The sequence below is a fragment of the Lissotriton helveticus genome, chromosome 6, assembly GCF_964261635.1.
Source record: "Lissotriton helveticus chromosome 6, aLisHel1.1, whole genome shotgun sequence".
In the NCBI taxonomy this organism is placed as follows: domain Eukaryota; kingdom Metazoa; phylum Chordata; class Amphibia; order Caudata; family Salamandridae; genus Lissotriton; species Lissotriton helveticus.
The window spans coordinates 159,121,468-159,140,308 of NC_136067.1; the positions used below are offsets into that span (position 1 = coordinate 159,121,468).

The 18,841-nt window shown below is 47.3% G+C and overlaps 1 protein-coding gene across 6 annotated transcripts in view; it reads left to right on the forward strand.

The window, feature by feature from the left end:
* Positions 1-18,841, forward strand: part of LOC144762369 (epoxide hydrolase 1-like) — a 324,885-nt gene that overhangs the window by 304,971 nt on the left and 1,073 nt on the right. For all 6 annotated transcript variants that reach the window (XM_078647539.1, XM_078647535.1, XM_078647538.1 and 3 more), the window contains 2 exons: positions 2,332-2,440; positions 6,944-7,069. In XM_078647539.1, the coding sequence (XP_078503665.1) occupies positions 2,332-2,440; positions 6,944-7,069 (235 nt within the window). The remainder of the gene's footprint in view (positions 1-2,331; positions 2,441-6,943; positions 7,070-18,841) is intronic.

Here is an 18,841-nt window from a genome sequence, read left to right on the forward strand (position 1 = left end):
AACACAGCACCGAGACCGCCCTCATCGCAGCAACAGACGACATTCGAATACTACTGGACAACGGAGACACAGTCGCCCTTATCCTCCTTGACCTCTCCGCAGCCTTCGACACAGTCTGCCATAGCACCCTGATACAACGCCTCAGAAAGATCGGAATTCAAGGAAAAGCATTGGACTGGATCATTTCGTTCCTCGCTGGAAGAACTCAGAGAGTCCGCCTCCCCCCTTTTAAGTCAGAGGCCACCGAAGTCATCTGCGGCGTCCCGCAAGGATCATCACTCAGCCCCACCCTCTTCAACGTCTACATGAGCCCCCTCGCAACCATCGCACGTCAACACAACCTCAACATCATCTCATACGCTGATGACACTCAGCTGATCCTCTCACTCACCAAAGACTCAACCACCGCCAAAACCAACCTACACGAAGGGATGAAAGAAGTAGCCGAGTGGATGAAGCACAGCCGTCTGAAACTGAACTCGGACAAAACGGAAGTCCTCATCTTAGGCTCATCCCCTTCCGCCTGGGACGACTCTTGGTGGCCAACGGCTTTAGGAAAAGCCCCCATACCGACGGACCACGCACGGAACCTGGGCATCATCCTGGACTCCTCACTCTCGATGACCAGACAAGTCAACGCCGTCTCATCTTCATGCGTCAACATCCTACGCATGCTCAAAAAAACATTTCACTGGATCCCCACCGAAACAAGAAAAACGGTCACCCACGCACTGGTTACAAGCCGTCTGGACTACGGAAACACCCTTTACGCCGGTTCCACCGCGAAACTACAGAAAAAACTCCAACGCATCCAAAATGCTTCAGCCAGACTCATACTAGACATCCCCCGCACAGACCACATTTCCGCTCACCTGAAAGACCTTCACTGGCTCCCCGTCAACAAGAGAATAACGTTCCGTCTCCTCACCCACGCACAAAAAGCCCTATACGAACTTGGACCTGATTGTCTCAACACGCGCCTTTCCTTTTACACCCCCACCCGCCAGCTGCGTTCGTCCAACCAAGCCCTCGCCGCTGTTCCGCGCATCCACAAAGCCACCATGGGAGGAAGATCCTTCTCCTACTTAGCGGCCAAGACCTGGAATTCCCTTCCCATCCACCTCCGCCTTACTCAAAACCACCTAGCCTTCAGAAAACAACTTAAAACATGGATATTCGATAAGTAAACCTCCCCCCCCCTTCCTCAAGCGCCTTGAGACCCTATGGGTATGTAGTGCGCTATATAAATTCTGACTTGACTTGACTTGAAAGGTGAGCACCTAAGATCTCAGATGACCAAAACGTGTTTTGTATTTTTAGCCACTGCCGTTCATCTTCGTGGCCCACACATTCTTCCTCCTGGCCCTCAAATCCTCGAGCCGCGGCCTGCTGGACTCTTTGGCAATTGGGGTGATCGAGAGGGGTTGTAATTTGTATGTTGATGTACTTGTCGTAATGAAAAAAAAACCTATAACACAAGATGAACAATTCAAGGCATGGAATAAGAAGCGAGTTCATATGGAGAAGCGTGGCTCAATGGTTAGAGCGTCAGACCCTGATGCAGAGGTCTGGCCCGGGACCAGGGTTCAATTCCTGCCTTGGGCTCAATTTCCTCGGACCTGATAATTCTCGCCTCGGTGTCTATTCTAATCATGGAGTCCCACTCTGCAACTCTGGGCAATAGCTTGCTTAATCTCCACAACGGCCCCAGCAGCGCTTGGATGCCTGGCTTCACCTTGGGGGTGCCCAGGAGTGGACATTTCACAGGAAAGCGAGGAAGGGTTCCACAGCGGTATGAATACAGCGCTACGAGACCTCAGGGTAGAAGGCGCTATATAAATACAAGCACATTACATTTACATTTATATTAGTGACAATAAAGCTAACCAGTGGTAAACAATGGGTGGGCTTTAAGTAAATTCTTGTTGATCTGACAATAGTTATTTTGCAACCAGACGGCTTGTACTGATTGCTAGGCTCATCCTAAAAAGCATTAATGATACTCTGTTTAACTCTACTAAAGTACCTGACGGGAATGGAATTAGTAAATCGCAAGGGAGACTGCATCAAGGGTTTAATTCAGTAAGCTATTTGTTGTATCCTAGCTATATTGTATTATATGTCATCTTTGAGGGTCCTCGTCGCCATAAAATTGTAATAACTTGGTCCAGACTGGTAGTGGTATCTCAGTAGTATTTATTGTACAAGTTACATGTCCAAATGTTCAGACCCACCAGGAGCAGCCAGCATGGCCGGTATATACAACCAAAGTAATAAGTGGAAACTGAAGTTGTCTGGTACTGAAATTTTCCCTCCTGTTTTTTCTCCTAGGTATTGGGTTAAACAGCTCCCCGGTTGGACTAGCTGCGTACATTTTGGAAAAGTTTTCTACCTGGACCAATCCAGAGTTTCGTAATTTGGAGGACGGGGGGCTAGAACGGTATGTACTTGAGATGTGCGGCGTGATAGATCTTAACACCAAACACTGAAGTTGGATTCAATATACAGAGTTGTTGTCATGTATATTTAAACATTGAAGCTGAACTGGTAGCCTTTTTCTGGTAATAGCCACTGTTGGGTACTCTATCTTCTACTTTTATGTAGGCCCTTGAGTAGAGTATTTCTTATTCCGTTACCTTCACCACTTCTCACATGATATTTGCAACGTTTTTATTCATATCAGAGCCCTTGCCTCACAGTAAAATCTGGTGCCTGAGGTAAGTGCTCAATAGAGGCTCCAAGACTAGCTCAAATATCCATTATGAGATCTTAGTAAGTAACTACAGTTTGCTATTTTAACTACTAGCCCTAGCTGTCTCTCGTCATTGGCCACTGTGAGTCCATATCAGTGTATCTCAAGTATACCATAATATCTTCCAAGCTGAACGCAAACGCTGATGACTGCATGTGCAAATCCAACATGCGTCCTGGTTCACATTTTCCGTCACAGCTGAAGCCATGAACTAGGGCCATATGCCCAGAGATATGCTTCATTAGAAAAAGCCGTCATTGTAACTTAATCATTCTAAGATTCTTTTTATTTCTTAAAACACTGAATGATCAATGGCACTGTAAAATTACACCCTTAAGCTTATTGTAACAATTGATCTGGAATTATACCGATGGCATCAGTACTTGGCAGCTTCTGTGTTGTAGTTGGCAATTGTATTTTAAGATTGTCACAGTATGTTGCTATACACAACTACCAGGTTGGTTTTAGATCTTGCCGCAGCAAAGGGAAGTAACCAACCAGGCAGCGGGTAGGCATCCTATTTTAGGTCAAATCCACCGGGCAGTGCATCTGTCTAAGTTGCAAAAAACATTGTGTTCTTACCAAGACTATATAAGGGTTTGTAACCCACCCATAGCTTACCATACCTGTCAACCTGTTTCTTCTTTGTGTTCCAGCTTGTCATTCTTTTGTTTGTCCCTCCCATGGAGCATAGCCTCTGTACCATCTATTTTTATTGACTGGCATCTATGCTTCCACTGTGTCCTTTTCAAGCACTACCTTCTTTTTGCTGAAGCAGTCCATGAGAATGCATTTGTTTTTCATATGTCTCCGTAGTGTACTCCTCTTCCCCTGCACTCTGGAGTGCTCTCTTGTCTCCTCTGTGCTTCACTCCACCCTCCTCCATGTTGTGCTCACTCTTGTGTCCTCTCCCCGGTTGCTTTCATGCCCTTGTGCTTTACCTTCCCACAACCCAACGTTACTTCCCTCAAACCCACCCTCTGTAGCTTCCTACACCCGCACTTCAAAAAAGAATTTCCATGCATTTTTTTTTCATTTGCAGATCCCACTCTAATCTTAAAATATAAAAAAATAAGCAGCCATATCATAAGTTTTCTTATTTATCCATAATGCACACCATTAGGGATGCTCTACAGCATGCCTAAAACCCACTGTCTAAAGTGAGACCTATTGGCTTTGCCAATGGTTGCTATCACAGGCACTAGTTATAATCCAGTGTCCTGGTCCTCTGTTCTACTCAGCCATCCTTTACACTATAGACCATGCGACCTTCACCAACATCCTGGCTAGTTCCATGAGATTTACAGGTACCGGACTCCTATCTACCAAACTGACACCATCTTTGAAAGATGGGCAACTTTTGGTGCTTGTGGCTTCTGTCTCCCATTATCTTTAACGTCTAAAGGAAAGTTCTGAGTCCTTCTTGACCATCGCAATCCATAGACATGCCAAAGACAATCACCTCTGTCTGGAAGTCTCCATAGGTATGGGCCTTACTGATTCAAGAACCCTTCATTCTAATCCTAACCTGGGTGTCCAGGACCTACGTCCAGCTGAACCTAGCCAGAATTGAATTAATTCTCATGTCCAACAGTGCAAGATAAGCTCAGATGCAGGATTCTCTTTCCTACATGAAGCGGAGTGACACCGCAGTCTTGTGGATTCATCACCAACAGGAACCTCTAATTCAGGGCCTAGATTCTCAAGAAAACCCAGATGGCACAGCCTCTTGTGGTAATGTAGAATAACATGCTACCTCTGCTAATAAGGCTGCAGAATGACTCTTATCCTTTATGACCTCAACAGGGAGCAGGGCACTCCATCTTCTATGGACCTGTGCTGGTGGATGCCTGTTGATTCCCACATAATCTTGATGACTTGTTGCATCACCTGCAGAGCCACCAACATACCCCTTTAAAAACGAACCCCCTCAAGCAGTCAATGTTGCGCAATCAAGAAAGAAAAGAGCGGTAACCAAGTGTTCTCACTCCAAAGCCTTCTGTCTCCGTGCATCTAGAACATCATTCCCGATAGAAGGTCCAAACAGTCATTCCAGCATTCAGAAAGAAGCTTAAAACTCCTCTCTTGAGAGCGACCCCTTCACTATCATCTTTAAAGACCCTCCCAGCCGCCTTCAACCCCAAACAAGATGTTACCCTTCCTCTACACTTTTACACAATCATGACTCCTTCCTTTTCCTCCTGGCAAAGTCTTGATGTAAACTTTACTGCTTAGCACGATGATTGCTTGCTGTCATTTTGCGACTAGAGCTAAATATGTATCCTAGAATGAAGTGTATGGGTTAGAAAGTCCACAGAGACCCGACAATGATAGAAACATGGAGCAAAAAAACCCAACCTTTTCTTAGCTTCATCTGAGGGGTTAAGACAAACCTGCTCCATTGATCAGAAGAAGGCATGGCCTTCGCGGCCAACTCCTCTTCTTCGACCCATTCTGACCTCCAGTTTCACAAAACGTTTGACCAGGAGGAGTGGTCATGTTGGGAATATGCTGGCAGCCTTCCTTACAGGATCTCCGGCTACCAATGCCCTCCAAAAAGCTTTAATTGATTGTACAATTGTCTTTGACTGTTGCCTACTGTCCTTTATGAAAACGCTGGCCGGGTGACTTCTCGGCTGAACCAGCATAGCCTAATAATGGCACGATGACAGGGACCTTGAGGTGCATGTTTACTCCAGCATCACTACAGACGTATACTGTGGAATACAGAAACATCTGTTAGTGAATCTCAGGGCAATAAAATACTTATAATGGTGTTTTTTAGGATATGAATATATGTGGTTTCGTCACTGACCATTCAGGACCAGTGAGTGGGAACTGGGGTGGGCCCAGTGCATTCCAAGGAGTGAGGGAGTTCTCTTGTCCCAGAGGGTATTCTGGGCTGGGAAAGATCATCTGAGAGTTGCTGCCTGCAGCACCTGCGACTAGAATCATGACCTGGAGCTGGGTGCGCATTATTCCTCCACTCTGTGGCGCCAACAGCCTAATCCATAAGCAGACTTAGATTTGATCTAAATTCTGGACTTAATTGATTTAAACCAATATCCTTTCTCTCTTCTGCCTCACTGCTCAGTGATGCAATGTTTTTGGTTCTTCCTGGATTTGTACACCTGTATAGCTCTGCATGACTCTGTAATCATGTTGGGCATTTATCTTGTTGTTATAGACATGTCTCGACTGCCCTTTTGGTCGATATTGCACTTCAGAATTAGCCCATAACAAATAGGTTTCAGTGTGTTCCACCCAGGGGTGATAGAAGATGGACTCGCGGAATCTGCTGGACACAGGCACTCGGGATAAGTGTTGTGTAGAGATGAGTAGCCACAGCTTGCTCTGCTTGCAGTCGACCAGAGTAGATGCCCTCTATTGGTTGCTCTTTTAGGTTTCTTGTCTTTGTTGGTTTGGAATTCCAGAATTATTCAGCTGAATAGCAAAGGAAAAGCCAGGTCTTTACTTCCTCCCTGACTTTTTAATGGACTTGTATGTTTGTTGTTGTTGCTGGAAGCCGCGCCACAGTGTTGCCACTTGTACAGGAAATCAGGGTTCCACCTGCACTCATTGTCTTGAAGGAGGGCATGGACAGCTGAGATGAAGGCCTAGAATGCAGTGTTCTGTTCTGTGAATATGGTTGGAATTCAGCTTTGATGTCCACCTCGATGATGCAGAGTGCCTTGAAGGTGGAACGAAGAGCGTGAAGCTCTCTGATGCCTGATACAAACAGTCTGGACCAGGCAAACAGGTTTACGTTTTTCTTGTATGAGCGAGGCGAGCGGATGGAGGGTAAGAGCGCTGAAGCAAACCCCCAGCCATGCCTTGCCTCAAGAATCCTATTCAGTTCTCTTGTTCTTAAACTCTTTAACATGTTATCTCTCTGTGACCTGCAAAAAGTACATCAGTTGCACCACTAATACAATGATCAAAATATCTGATGACTTGATGACAGCTGGATAAGACCCAGCGTGTCCAAGACTGATTTCATCTTACATTTCCTTACAATGCTTGTTCAGATACTCCCTTGATAAGGCATCTACATCACTTTTATTTGGGCCACAAATTAGTTTTGGATGAGACAGATTACCTTCCTAAAGGCCTGCTTTTTAGAAAAGTACAGATAAATGTGCATACATGTTTCTTTAAGGTAATATATTCCAACACTTTTTTTCTGTTAAGGAACTACTCTCTGGACGAACTTTTAACCTGTATTATGATATACTGGGTTTCGGGCTCCATCGTCTCCTCCATGCGTTTCTATAAGGAGAACCTGGGAGAAGGTCTTGGTCACAAGAAGCATGAGCGGTGAGTATGTCCGACAAAATGTATTTAAAAATATTTCCTGGGTAGCCTTTCTCGTATCTAAATGATAAGTTAAAAACAGGAACATCCATTTTAAAAATAGGTAACCCATTAGTTGGGGCTTTGACCTTGCTCTGACTTCGCAAATAGTGTTGCCCAGTTTGGAAATTGATTGGCCTTTGTCCATTATTTTATAGTCAAGAATGATTAACCATAACATTTAGAATCCCAGTTTTACCCATGCTTGTGACCGTGTGGAACAGGGAAATAGGAAAAATACGGTAGCCTTTCGAGGACTTTCATCAACAGCAGACATAACCGAGAAGCGTTACCCCATCCCACTGCCCACTTGATAGGGAGAGGACGATTGGCGCCGCAAAGGTGCAACATAAAATAAGACAAGTAAGCATGAGAAAACAATAAGAATGTTGGCAGCGAGGAGGTAAGAAGCATGACGGAGGCAAACTAACTAAAAAAAAACTGGTGGGGGAGTAGAGAGAGGTCGGCCTTAGGGGTATCATCTGTAAAGATATACCAGGAGCAAAATCAGTTCAAGTAGACGAATCGCCGCAAATCCCACAGGTGATCTAGGGGGTAGTACCAGTATCTGTGAAGGGAAACAAGACAGCAGAAAGCCACAGGTCCCCATTGCAGTGAACGGAACTGGGTGTCTATTTAGGCTAGAGAATAAATGGAAGTGTGTAGGAGAGGAAATAATTAACAATGGAGTGTAGGAAGGTGGCTACCTGACTATGGTTACCCCAGATTTTTTGCCTTGTGTTTAGCTGGTTTTTTACTTAGTTGACCTGGTTCCCTGCTAATCAGGGCCCCAGGCCATCTGCTCTCTCTGTAAAATGGATTCCATGTACCCTAGGTACATACCACAATTGGAAATGGACTCCTTGTTAGCCCCTGTACCATGCACTATAGGTGCTCAGGGCATAGGTGCCACCAAGGCCTACCAGGGGCTGCAGCATATCTTTTGCCACCCCTGGCTGGTTCTTAAATTGACACAACTGGCTGATCACTCAGCTGGGGTAAGGTGGTGTAATCACCCCTTGCTTAGATATAGTATACCTATATCTGGACACATATAAACCTGTGAGCCACTCCTATGGAAGGCCTTATCAATCCTGGAGGCAGAGTGCGTGGTTTAATGTGAGATGGAGCTCTAGCATGAGCTGAGCTTGTCTGCAGCCGTTGGGAACAACTCCCTAAGCTGTTTCAGGATAATGCCATACCATATACTCTTAAGTGCATTATAATCCTCGCGGTTATATAGCAACTTTGGTCTGGCTTTATCAAAACATGTCGTGTAAGGTGTCATACGATTTGGAATACTATCCCCTCGCCAGTTTTGGCGACAGGGATAGCATTCCACCCCTCTAGAGGGGTAAGACATGTTACTTTACTTAAATGCGGTTAATTTCTAAAAGGACCTTGGATCCACAAAATGGATGCCTCTGCCACAGACACGAGTCTGACCCCCTGAAGCTGACCGAAACTCAGCCAAAGGGGCCTGGACAAAGGGTTTCCTGTCGCAGGGAGGTGTTACACCCCCCAGACAGGAGATAGTGATTTGTAGCAGGGAGGTTTGAAAGAAACCAGACACTGCATGGGGAGCACAAGGCTGCCCCTTGCATAATCCGGCCAAACCGGTTCTGGGGCACTCCAGCCCTCGTGCCAGGGCGGCCTGGATCAAAGGAAGGGGGTGTATCCACCCACTTCCTGGGTCCCACCCATAGGAGGGTACCTAGCAGGTAATCCAGCCCCCTAAATTAGTATAAGACTGGGAGCAGTGCCAAAGCACTTCAGATTATCCTGATGAAACATAAGAAACGAAACTCTGGACCCTTCGACATCCTACTCAACGTAGAAGACTGAAGAATCTCCCTTGTGGTCAAGGAGTGACCACCCTGTGCAAACAGGCACCATCCAGCCCTCGACGTCTGCTTTGTTGCAGTTCCCGCCGGAACTCGAGCGACAGAGATCGACGAGATCAAGCTTGCCTGCCTTCTAACAGCCGGATCCACAGTCCCTGCAGAGCTGAGACCCGTGGAGGCGACCGGATGCGTGGGGCACGCCATCTTGGAAAGACCACGAGACGCTGACCGTGCAGCCCACGAGTGACCCTCGAAGCTGTACACCTGGGTTTGAGAAGCCCCAACCCTGAGCCACTCTTGCACCGAAGTTCAGCCCTCCACACTCGACGAGTGCTGCGTGGGGCCCTTCTGCTTCTTTTGGCTCAACACGTTGGCCCGGTCACTTGCCAGCCGGCTTGTGGCCCCTGTGCCGACGAAACTTGAAAAACGACTTGCGATTCTGGTTGCTCCAGATTTGCACCAGCTCCCCTGAAAAGGAGCCCCCACTCTGACCCTCCTGGTCCGAGTGAGAAGCAATCTGCCGGTTCCGCGTGGATTGCTTTTGCCAAGTGTTGTTTGCTCCAATCTTGAAGCCGACAGCGCCGACGGCGAGAGCCTGCGTGGGACAGATCGTGACCTGCTCCTGGACTTCGTAGATGCCCCAGAGCCCACGTGACAGCGGAGAGAAGCTCCTCGACAACCACCTGATTGTGCTCGACATTGCCTGGTTCCGTCCTGGTTCCACCCTGGTCACTGCTGAGTGGCCCAGACTCTGTCCCCTCTGCTTTCAGGTACTTTTCGACTTCGATCCACCCTTGGATCCCACCGGACACTTCTCCTTCACAGCGCCTGCAGCCTCTTCAGCTCCAAGCACCAAGAATCAGCGTGACGAAACCCGACACTAATCCGACCCTGTGCACCCGCTTCCTGTGGGTGAGGTAACATTGCAACGCCGGTGTTCCCACACTGGTACACACCTCTAGGGTCTGTGTCTTAAGTTTTGTCCCTCTAGGTTCAGCGGAAGTGTCCTTAACTTCTATTTGTGTAACTTTTACGCACCATTGACTAACATTGGTGCATGCGTGCGCTTTCAGCGCTGCACCCGAATCCCGCGGGCTTTTCCCGACTTCAGCATTGCTTGTCCCGACTGCTCCCAGCGATGCCCTAGGCCTAACCACTGTTCAATTGGTATCTCTTATACCACTTGTTTAGTATATGGTCTGAGTGGCCCCTCGCCCTCATCCATAATTGTGCAACTTTGTATGTTATACTGTGCTTTTCATTTAACGCTTGTGCCCCTTTAGTACTGGGGATTATTGTGAGTAATAAATACATATATTTTTATAATATATACTTGTGTGGTGTCCTTTCATTTGATATTACAGGATTGTGCTTGGTAAAACAGCTCGCTTAACACGACCTCTTGAGTTAAGCCTTTAAGGCTGCTTAGTCTATGCTACCCTTAAGATAGCTTGTCTATAAGGTTGACTTACAACCAGGCACCATAAGGGGATATTTGGACTGATACAAGGTGGTTCCAGAATTGGAAACATCATATATCAGGCCAACTTCTCACATTGGTGAGCAGCGGTGCGGATTTGAGCTTGCTGTTTGTTTTACCATTGCAATCTTTTATCAAATTGAAAGATCACATCAAGTACCTTAGGTACATATAAATCAAAAGCTTAGCATATTAAGTTCTACTGAACTTAGTAGTTGTAGATTAAAGGGATTAGCAAACCCTGACTACAACTCACTAGCAAGGTACAGTAGGAAAACACTTAGTGTAGGTAAGTGCACCACTTACACCTCACTAGCAGTCATGTCTGGCACAGGTGAAGCTTCAGGCTCTCTGCCTGTGACAGTTGACCTTACCAAGGCAACTTCCAGCTATGACAAACTTAGCCACAAAGACTTGTGTGCCTTGTGCATATCAAGAGGGCTAAAAAGGGGCAGAAGTCCCACCATTCCAGCTCTGATAGCCATTCTAGAACAGGATGACTTAGCTAAGGCAAGTGCAGTTCCCTTAGAGTCAGGAGATGGAGTGAACCCCCCTGTAACTGATACCACTCCAGAGGATGAAGATGTAGAAGAAGAGGAGGAGTAGGAGGACTCAGATGTAGAGGACCCAGAAAATCAGGATCAGAGGGGTAGCCAGGTCATAGTTGCCAGGCTTAACCAGGCCAACTTAGACCTACTGGGAAATGGAGAGGGCCAGCACCTCCCCAGATCCCACCATATCATTCTCCCAGGCAACAGAAGAGTGAGATCTCCCTCAGGGGACTCTCATATTTCTAGTGCCTCAAGAGAATCTCAGAGAGGTATGACTGCCTCTCAGAAGATAGAGCATAGGGCCAGAATGAGGGCTGTCAAACTCCAAATAGAGAGGGAGGAGGTAGCCTTGGCTCAAGCTAGACTTGCCTTGGCAAGAGAACAGAAAATGTGTGGCTTAGATGCCACTGGTGGCAGCAATATTCCTAGAGAGAAACCCAGGTCCTATGATAGTAGAAACCTGACAAAGATTGTGCCCCCCTACAAGGAAGGGGATGACATCCACAAGTGGATAACTGCTCTTGAGAGAGCCTGCATGGTACAGCAGGTTCCTGAGGAACAGTGGGCAGCAATCTTATGGTACTCCTTTTCAGAGAAAGGGAGAGATAAGCTCCTCACTGTTAGACATGAGGATGCAAACAATTACAAAGTCCTGAAGAGTGTTCTGATAGATGGGTTTGGCTTAACCACTGAACAGTACAGGTTGAAGTTCAGAGACACCCAGAAGACACAGACACAGGACTGGACTGATTTTGTAGATTGTGCTACTAAGGCTCTGGAGGGTTGGCTAAATGGCAGCAAAGTACATGACTTCACAGGATTGTATAATTTGATTATGAGGGAGCAAATCCTAAGTAATTGTCAGAACCAGCTCTTACACCAGCACCTGGTGGACTCAGATTTGACCTCTCCCCAAGAATTGGGAAAGAGGGCAGATAAATGGGTCAGAACCAGGATTAGGCCTAAGAATCAGGACAGTAACCAGAATAAGGAGTCTACCAAGCCTCAAGATAAGGGTGGGGATAAAAGTAAAGAAAAGACTTCCCCAGGGCCCCAAAACTCCAAGAATGGGGGTGGGTCCCAAGACACTTCCTCAACTGAGAAAAAGCCCTATTGCCATGTCTGTAAGCAGGTTGGGCATTACAAAACAGACAACTGTTGTCCCACGAATGGCAATAAAGAGAATATACCTCCAAAGCCAACTCCAACACCTCCTGTTACTGTCAGCAGTAATCCCCCAGGAAGTGGGAGCACACCCAGGAATCTGGGTGGGTTTACTTTTGCAGCCCAGGAGGACCCTGGCCTATCCAGGTCCCCATCCCCAAATAATCTTGTTTATGAGACTGGCATGGGGTTTGCCAACTTCTCTGATTGCCCAAATACTTTGAGCAAATATAGACAAGAACCCATCATCAATGGTTTGAAAGTTGAAGCTTTTAGAGACACAGGGGCTAGCATCACCATGGTGGCTGACTGCATAGTCCCCTCTAAGCAACTTTTACCAGGTGCCACATACCAGGTAACAAACATTGATGGAATCCAAACAAATCATCCCATGGCAGTAGTAAGTCTCAGCTGGGGAGGTGTCACTGGCCCAAAGAGAGTGGCAGTGTCATCAAACTTGCCTGTGGACTGTCTACTTGGTAATGATTTGGAAATCTTAGCCTGGGCTGAGGTTGAACAGGAAACCCATTCTAGAATGGTAAATGCCAATGGAAAGGTTAGTGGGGCTGTAATGGCTACAGCCCCAATTCAAGATGTCCTTCCTGAAAAGGTTGGTAGGGCTGAGCAACTCTCTGCCCCATCTTTAGCAAAAGCTCTTCCTGAACAGAATAGCAAAGCTGTTATGATAACAGCAGAAACCCAAACTGAGTCCCCTCCTGAAAAGGTTGGTGGGGCTGTGATGGCCACAGCCCAAACTCAAACTGATATGTGTGTTGGGAAACCTGAAATGATGGATAACTTCACACAAACTGAGAGCACAGAGGAGGACGAGAAATCTCCCCCTCACCAGACTTTAGGAAAGGATCAGCCTCCTCAGGGAACTGATCTTACCCCTGATGAAGGAACTGCCCCAGAGGTGGTTAGGCCTAGCCTGACCGAGCCTCTGATGTCAGTGGACCCTTCTCAGGTGGGACCCAGTCTGGAGCAGGTAACCTGCCCCTCTCTACCTTGCCTTAGTCAGCCCAGGGCTGCAGAGGACAAAAAGGACAGTGAGACCCAGAGGGCCCCCTGTCAAATAAAGCACCCCCATCAACAGATTAGGGGCACCAAAACTAGTAGCCCTAGTGAGGTGAAAACTTTAAAAACTCCTGAGGGACCCCCCTTAAAAGTAGTTAGGGACCTCCCACAGATGGATTCTGTTGGGCACAGCCAAACCTGGGACCCAAAGGGCCCAAACCTGAACTGTCCCTCCAGCAAGCCAAACAGAGGGACCCAGCCTCCAGCTTTAGGTAGCCAGAGGTTGACCCTGAGAGCACAGTGCAACTCAGTTAAAGAAAGAAAAGCACACCTGGTGGAAGATAATTGGAGGAAGCTGAGCCCTAAATTAGTGGAGCATCACTTCAATACTCCATATCCAAACCAGCCTTTAACTTTGCATAAACACACCCAAGGTAGTGATTCCCTATGGTGGAGACCCTCTAATACCCCAAGGGTGAGGGACTGCTTAGTGGACCATGAGACAGGGGGTACCCATGCTAGTGCAGGTACTTCCTTATATGGCCACTCAGGCAATATAGGCTTACCTGGCCAAGGATAGCCTTATCTCCTTTCGTTTGGGGGGGGGGGGGGTTATGTAGGAAGGTGGCTACCTGACTATGGTTACCCCAGATTTTTTGCCTTGTGTTTAGCTGGTTTTTGACTTAGTTGACCTGGTTCCCTGCTAATCAGGGCCACAGGCCATCTGCTCTCTCTGTAAAATGGATTCCATGTACCCTAGGTACATACCACAATTGGAAATGGACTCCTTGTTAGCCCCTGTACCATGCACTATAGGTGCTCAGGGCATAGGTGCCACCAAGGCCTACCAGGGGCTGCAGCATATCTTTTGCCACCCCTGGCTGGTTCTTAAATTGACACAACTGGCTGATCACTCAGCTGGGGTAAGGTGGTGTAATCACCCCTTGCTTAGATATAGTATACCTATATCTAAACCTATATCTGGACACATATAAACCTGAGAGCCACTCCTATGGAAGGACTTATCAATCCTGGAGGCAGAGTGCGTGGTTTAATGTGAGATGGAGCTCTAGCATGAGCTGAGCCTGTCTGCAGCCGTTGGGAACAACTCCCTAAGCTGTTTCAGGATAATGCCATACCATATACTCTTAAGTGCATTATAATCCTCGCGGTTATATAGCAACTTTGGTCTGGCTTTATCAAAACATGTCGTGTAAGGTGTCATACGATTTGGAATACTATCCTCTCGCCAGTTCTGGCGACGGGGATAGCATTCCACCCCTCTAGAGGGGTAAGACATGTTACTTTACTTAAATGCGGTTAATTTCTAAAAGGACCTTGGATCCACAAAATGGATGCCTCTGCCACAGACACGAGTCTGACCCCCTGAAGCTGACCGAAACTCAGCCAAAGGGGCCTGGACAAAGGGTTTCCTGTCGCAGGGAGGTGTTACACCCCCCCAGACAGGAGATAGTGGATTGTAGCAGGGAGGTTTGAAAGATACCAGACACTGCATGGGGAGCACAAGGCTGCCCCTTGCATAATCCGGCCAAACCGGTTCTGGGGCACTCCAGCCCTCGTGCCAGGGCGGCCTGGATCAAAGGAAGGGGGTGTATCCACCCACTTCCTGGGTCCCACCCATAGGAGGGGACCTAGCAGGTAATCCAGCCCCCTAAATTAGTATAAGACTGGGAGCAGTGCCAAAGCACTTCAGATTATCCTGATGAAACATAAGAAACGAAACTCTGGACCCTTCGACATCCTACTCAACGTAGAAGACTGAAGAATCTCCCTTGTGGTCAAGGAGTGACCACCCTGTGCAAACAGGCACCATCCAGCCCTCGACGTCTGCTTTGTTGCAGTTCCCGCCGGAACTCGAGCGGCAGAGATCGACGAGATCAAGCTTGCCTGCCTTCTAACAGCCGGATCCACAGTCGCTGCAGAGCTGAGACCCGTGGAGGCGACCGGAAGCGTGGGGCACGCCATCTTGGAAAGACCACGAGACGCTGACAATGCAGCCCACGAGTGACCCTCGAAGCTGTACACCTGGGTTTGAGAAGCCCCAACCCTGAGCCACTCTTGCACCGAAGTTCAGCCCTCCACACTCGACGAGTGCTGCGTGGGGCCCTTCTGCTTCTTTTGGCTCAACGCGTTGGCCCGGTCACTTGCCAGCCGGCTTGTGGCCCCTGTGCCGACGAAACTTGAAAAACGACTTGCGATTCTGGTTGCTCCAGATTTGCACCAGCTCCCCTGAAAAGGAGCCCCCACTCTCACCCTCCTGGCCCGAGTGAGAAGCAATCTTCCGGTTCCGCGTGGATTGCTTTTGCCAAGTGTTGTTTGCTCCAATCTTGAAGCCGACAGCGAGAGCCTGCGTGGGACAGATCGTGACCTGCTCCTGGACTTCGTAGATGCCCCAGAGCCCACGTGACAGCGGAGAGAAGCTCCTCGACAACCACCTGATTGTGCTCGACATTGCCTGGTTCCGTCCTGGTTCCACCCTGGCCACTGCTGAGTGACCCAGACTCTGTCCCCTCTGCTTTCAGGTACTTTTCGACTTCGATCCACCCTTGGATCCCACCGGACACTTCTCCTTCACAGCGCCTGCAGCCTCTTCAGCTCCAAGCACCAAGAATCAGCGTGACGAAACCTGACACTAATCCGACCCTGTGCACCCGCTTCCTGTGGGTGAGGTAACATTGCAACGCCGGTGTTCCCACACTGGTACACACCTCTAGGGTCTGTGTCTTAAGTTTTGTCCCTCTAGGTTCAGCGGAAGTGTCCTTAACTTCTATTTGTGTAACTTTTACGCACCATTGACTAACATTGGTGCATGCGTGCGCTTTCAGCGCTGCACCCGAATCCCGCTGGCTTTTCCCGACTTCAGCATTGCTTGTCCCGACTGCTCCCAGCGATTCCCTAGGCCCTAGGCCTAACCACTGTTCGATTGGTATCTCTTATACCACTTGTTTAGTATATGGTCTGAGTGGCCCCTCGCCCTCATCCATAATTGTGCAACTTTGTATGTTATACTGTGCTTTTGATTTAACGCTTGTGCCCCTTTATTCATAAAGAGTACTGGGGATTATTGTGAGTAATAAATACATATATTTTTATAATATATACTTGTGTGGTGTCCTTTCATTTGATATTACAGGATTGTGCTTGGTAAAACAGCTCGCTTAACACGACCTCTTGAGTTAAGCCTTTAAGGCTGCTTAGTCTATGCTACCCTTAAGATAGCTTGTCTATAAGGTTGACTTACAACCAGACACCATAAGGGGATATTTGGACTGATACAAGGTGGTTCCAGAATTGGAAACATCATATATCAGGCCAACTTCTCACATGGAGTAACCGCCAGGAGGGGCAGAGGTCTTTGGTACATGGTCCTGGTGATGAAGTGTAAAAAGTGCACAGGCCTCAAATTGAGGGCCCTGATAAAATAATCTTGGACAAAAGCACCCACACCTGACTTTGCCACTGCTGATGACATACTGAAAACTCGAGGCATTTCCTAGCGGCCCACAGATTTCCAAACTGCACAGAAAATTGCATAAGATGAGTGACTGCATTGCAGGGAACAACAGAGGCCCAGAAAACATGGACATTGACTCACCACTAAAGTGCCTGGGCTTGCAGAAGTGGCATCATGCACTCTTGGTTCCCGATGACATCATAGAGGTGACACCTTGTCCCACTCTCAACTCAACAACCTCCTATTTCCTGCTGAGTGTTACTGGGAAGGAAAAACTGTGGAAACAACAGAGTTAACACGACTTGTAGTGTGGTGTTTATTTTCTGTTCCTGCTGCTGTTTTATGTGAAGTAGTGTGGCTCACTGGTTAGAGGCGGCAGACCCGAGAGCAGAGGACGGCCCGGGACCAGGGTTCGATTCCCGGCGCGGCAGGTTTCTGGACCAGGGTCAGCGGACTCGATAATTCTCTCGCCTCGGTGCCCACTCTGATCAGCGTTCACACTCGGCAACTCTGGGCATTAGCTTGCCTCATCTTCACTAACGGCCCCACCAGACCGCCGGGGATGCCTGGTCTCACCCTGGAGATACCCATTAAGGGACCATCTCTCAGGGAAGCCAGGAAGGGTTTCGCAGCGGTCGAAGCGCCTTGGGACCCTACGGGTAAGTAGTGCGCTATATAAATGCCTATACATTTACATTTATACATTTACATTTATGTCCCTTTAAACCATAGGTAGCAAGGACAGTGCCAGGAGTACCAGAGGTCAAGCAAGGGGTAGCCCATGGTACCCAGAATTGGTACCCATGACCCAAGAAATGGAAAAATAGAAACAGTCAAGTTTGTACTCTCAATGAGCAACAAGGAATAATCTATCTTGAAAGAACACAGAGCACCGACCTGTATAATAAAGCAGAAATGCTAGAATCCGTAAGAGTGAAACCGGTTAGGTTCATCGGCTGCAGCCCAGACAGCGTCGACAGACCTTTGTAACTGCATCATTTTCTAATAGATTCCTTTGACAGTGAAGATGACCTGCCACATATAGAAATTTGCTGTCAATTGTAAATTAACTTAAACAAAACAACCCAGGAGGCAGATTGAGTACTTGGTATAATAGTGGGTTGCGCAGACTATAAAAGGGCAAAAATAGAGCCCCAGAACCAAGCGAGGCTGAGACCTACTGAAGTCCCTGGTGATGCCTAAAGAAGTTGTGAATTTATCTTTAACCTTGCTATCTCGCTACCGTGGTCAACCTGGTATGTCCTCCACACCTCTAGGGATGCACAGAGACTATAATAGACAGACCATGGCGAGAAAGGGTTTTGGGGTCTCTTCTAAGAGCACCTACTTTTAAAGTTTTCAACCTTTGAAACACCAGTACGCGGGAACTCGCATTTTTTGTGGAAAAATAGCACCAACGTAACTAGTGGAGAGGGAAATAGTTTTTGCAATCAAAACTTAGAAGAATTTGCTCACTAACCTGGTGCAGAGATTTCTCGGTCATTATTTATTTATTGAGACTTTCAAGAATAGCATAAGGTAATTGGTTCATCATCTTCTCTCTGCATCAAAGTACTGTGTTCTACAAGAAGAAACTTCTGATGTGGAAGATTGTTATTGCATAACAGTGGCCCAACATGCAGGTAGTTTGCTCCCTGAGCTTCTGGGCAATTATGTGGTCTCCCTGCCAGAGGCCTCCAGGTCTCGTATGAAGATTCCAGGTAGGGAATACAACTGACAGTCGGCCCGCCATAAATAATGCAGGGTGGCCATCTCTATGACACAGCAGTCATACGGGCGTTTTATTTCACTATTTGGACTTCCACAATTTTGAATTTCTATAACTTTGATGTAGTGCGTACCTTATATGTTTATGTTGGATTTTTGTATTTCAGTTTTTTAAAGTTCTTAATTGTTCTTATTCTATTAAGTTATAGCCATATTGAATGTTTACTTTTTAATATTTAAGTGTACATTTTCCCTTTAAATGTATACACGTATATTTAGGAGTGTGAGTATATGCACATATATTTTCTCTCTCACATTGAGAATGTATTGCAAATGTAACTAAACAGGCAAAACTCTGCGCGACCATACGCAACCACTATCTTCCATCTGAAGCACTAGGATCCCACATCTGCTTCTGCTAATTCTTTACATATCAAATACATGTGACATGGAGTATAGCCATTACCAAGGAGCCAG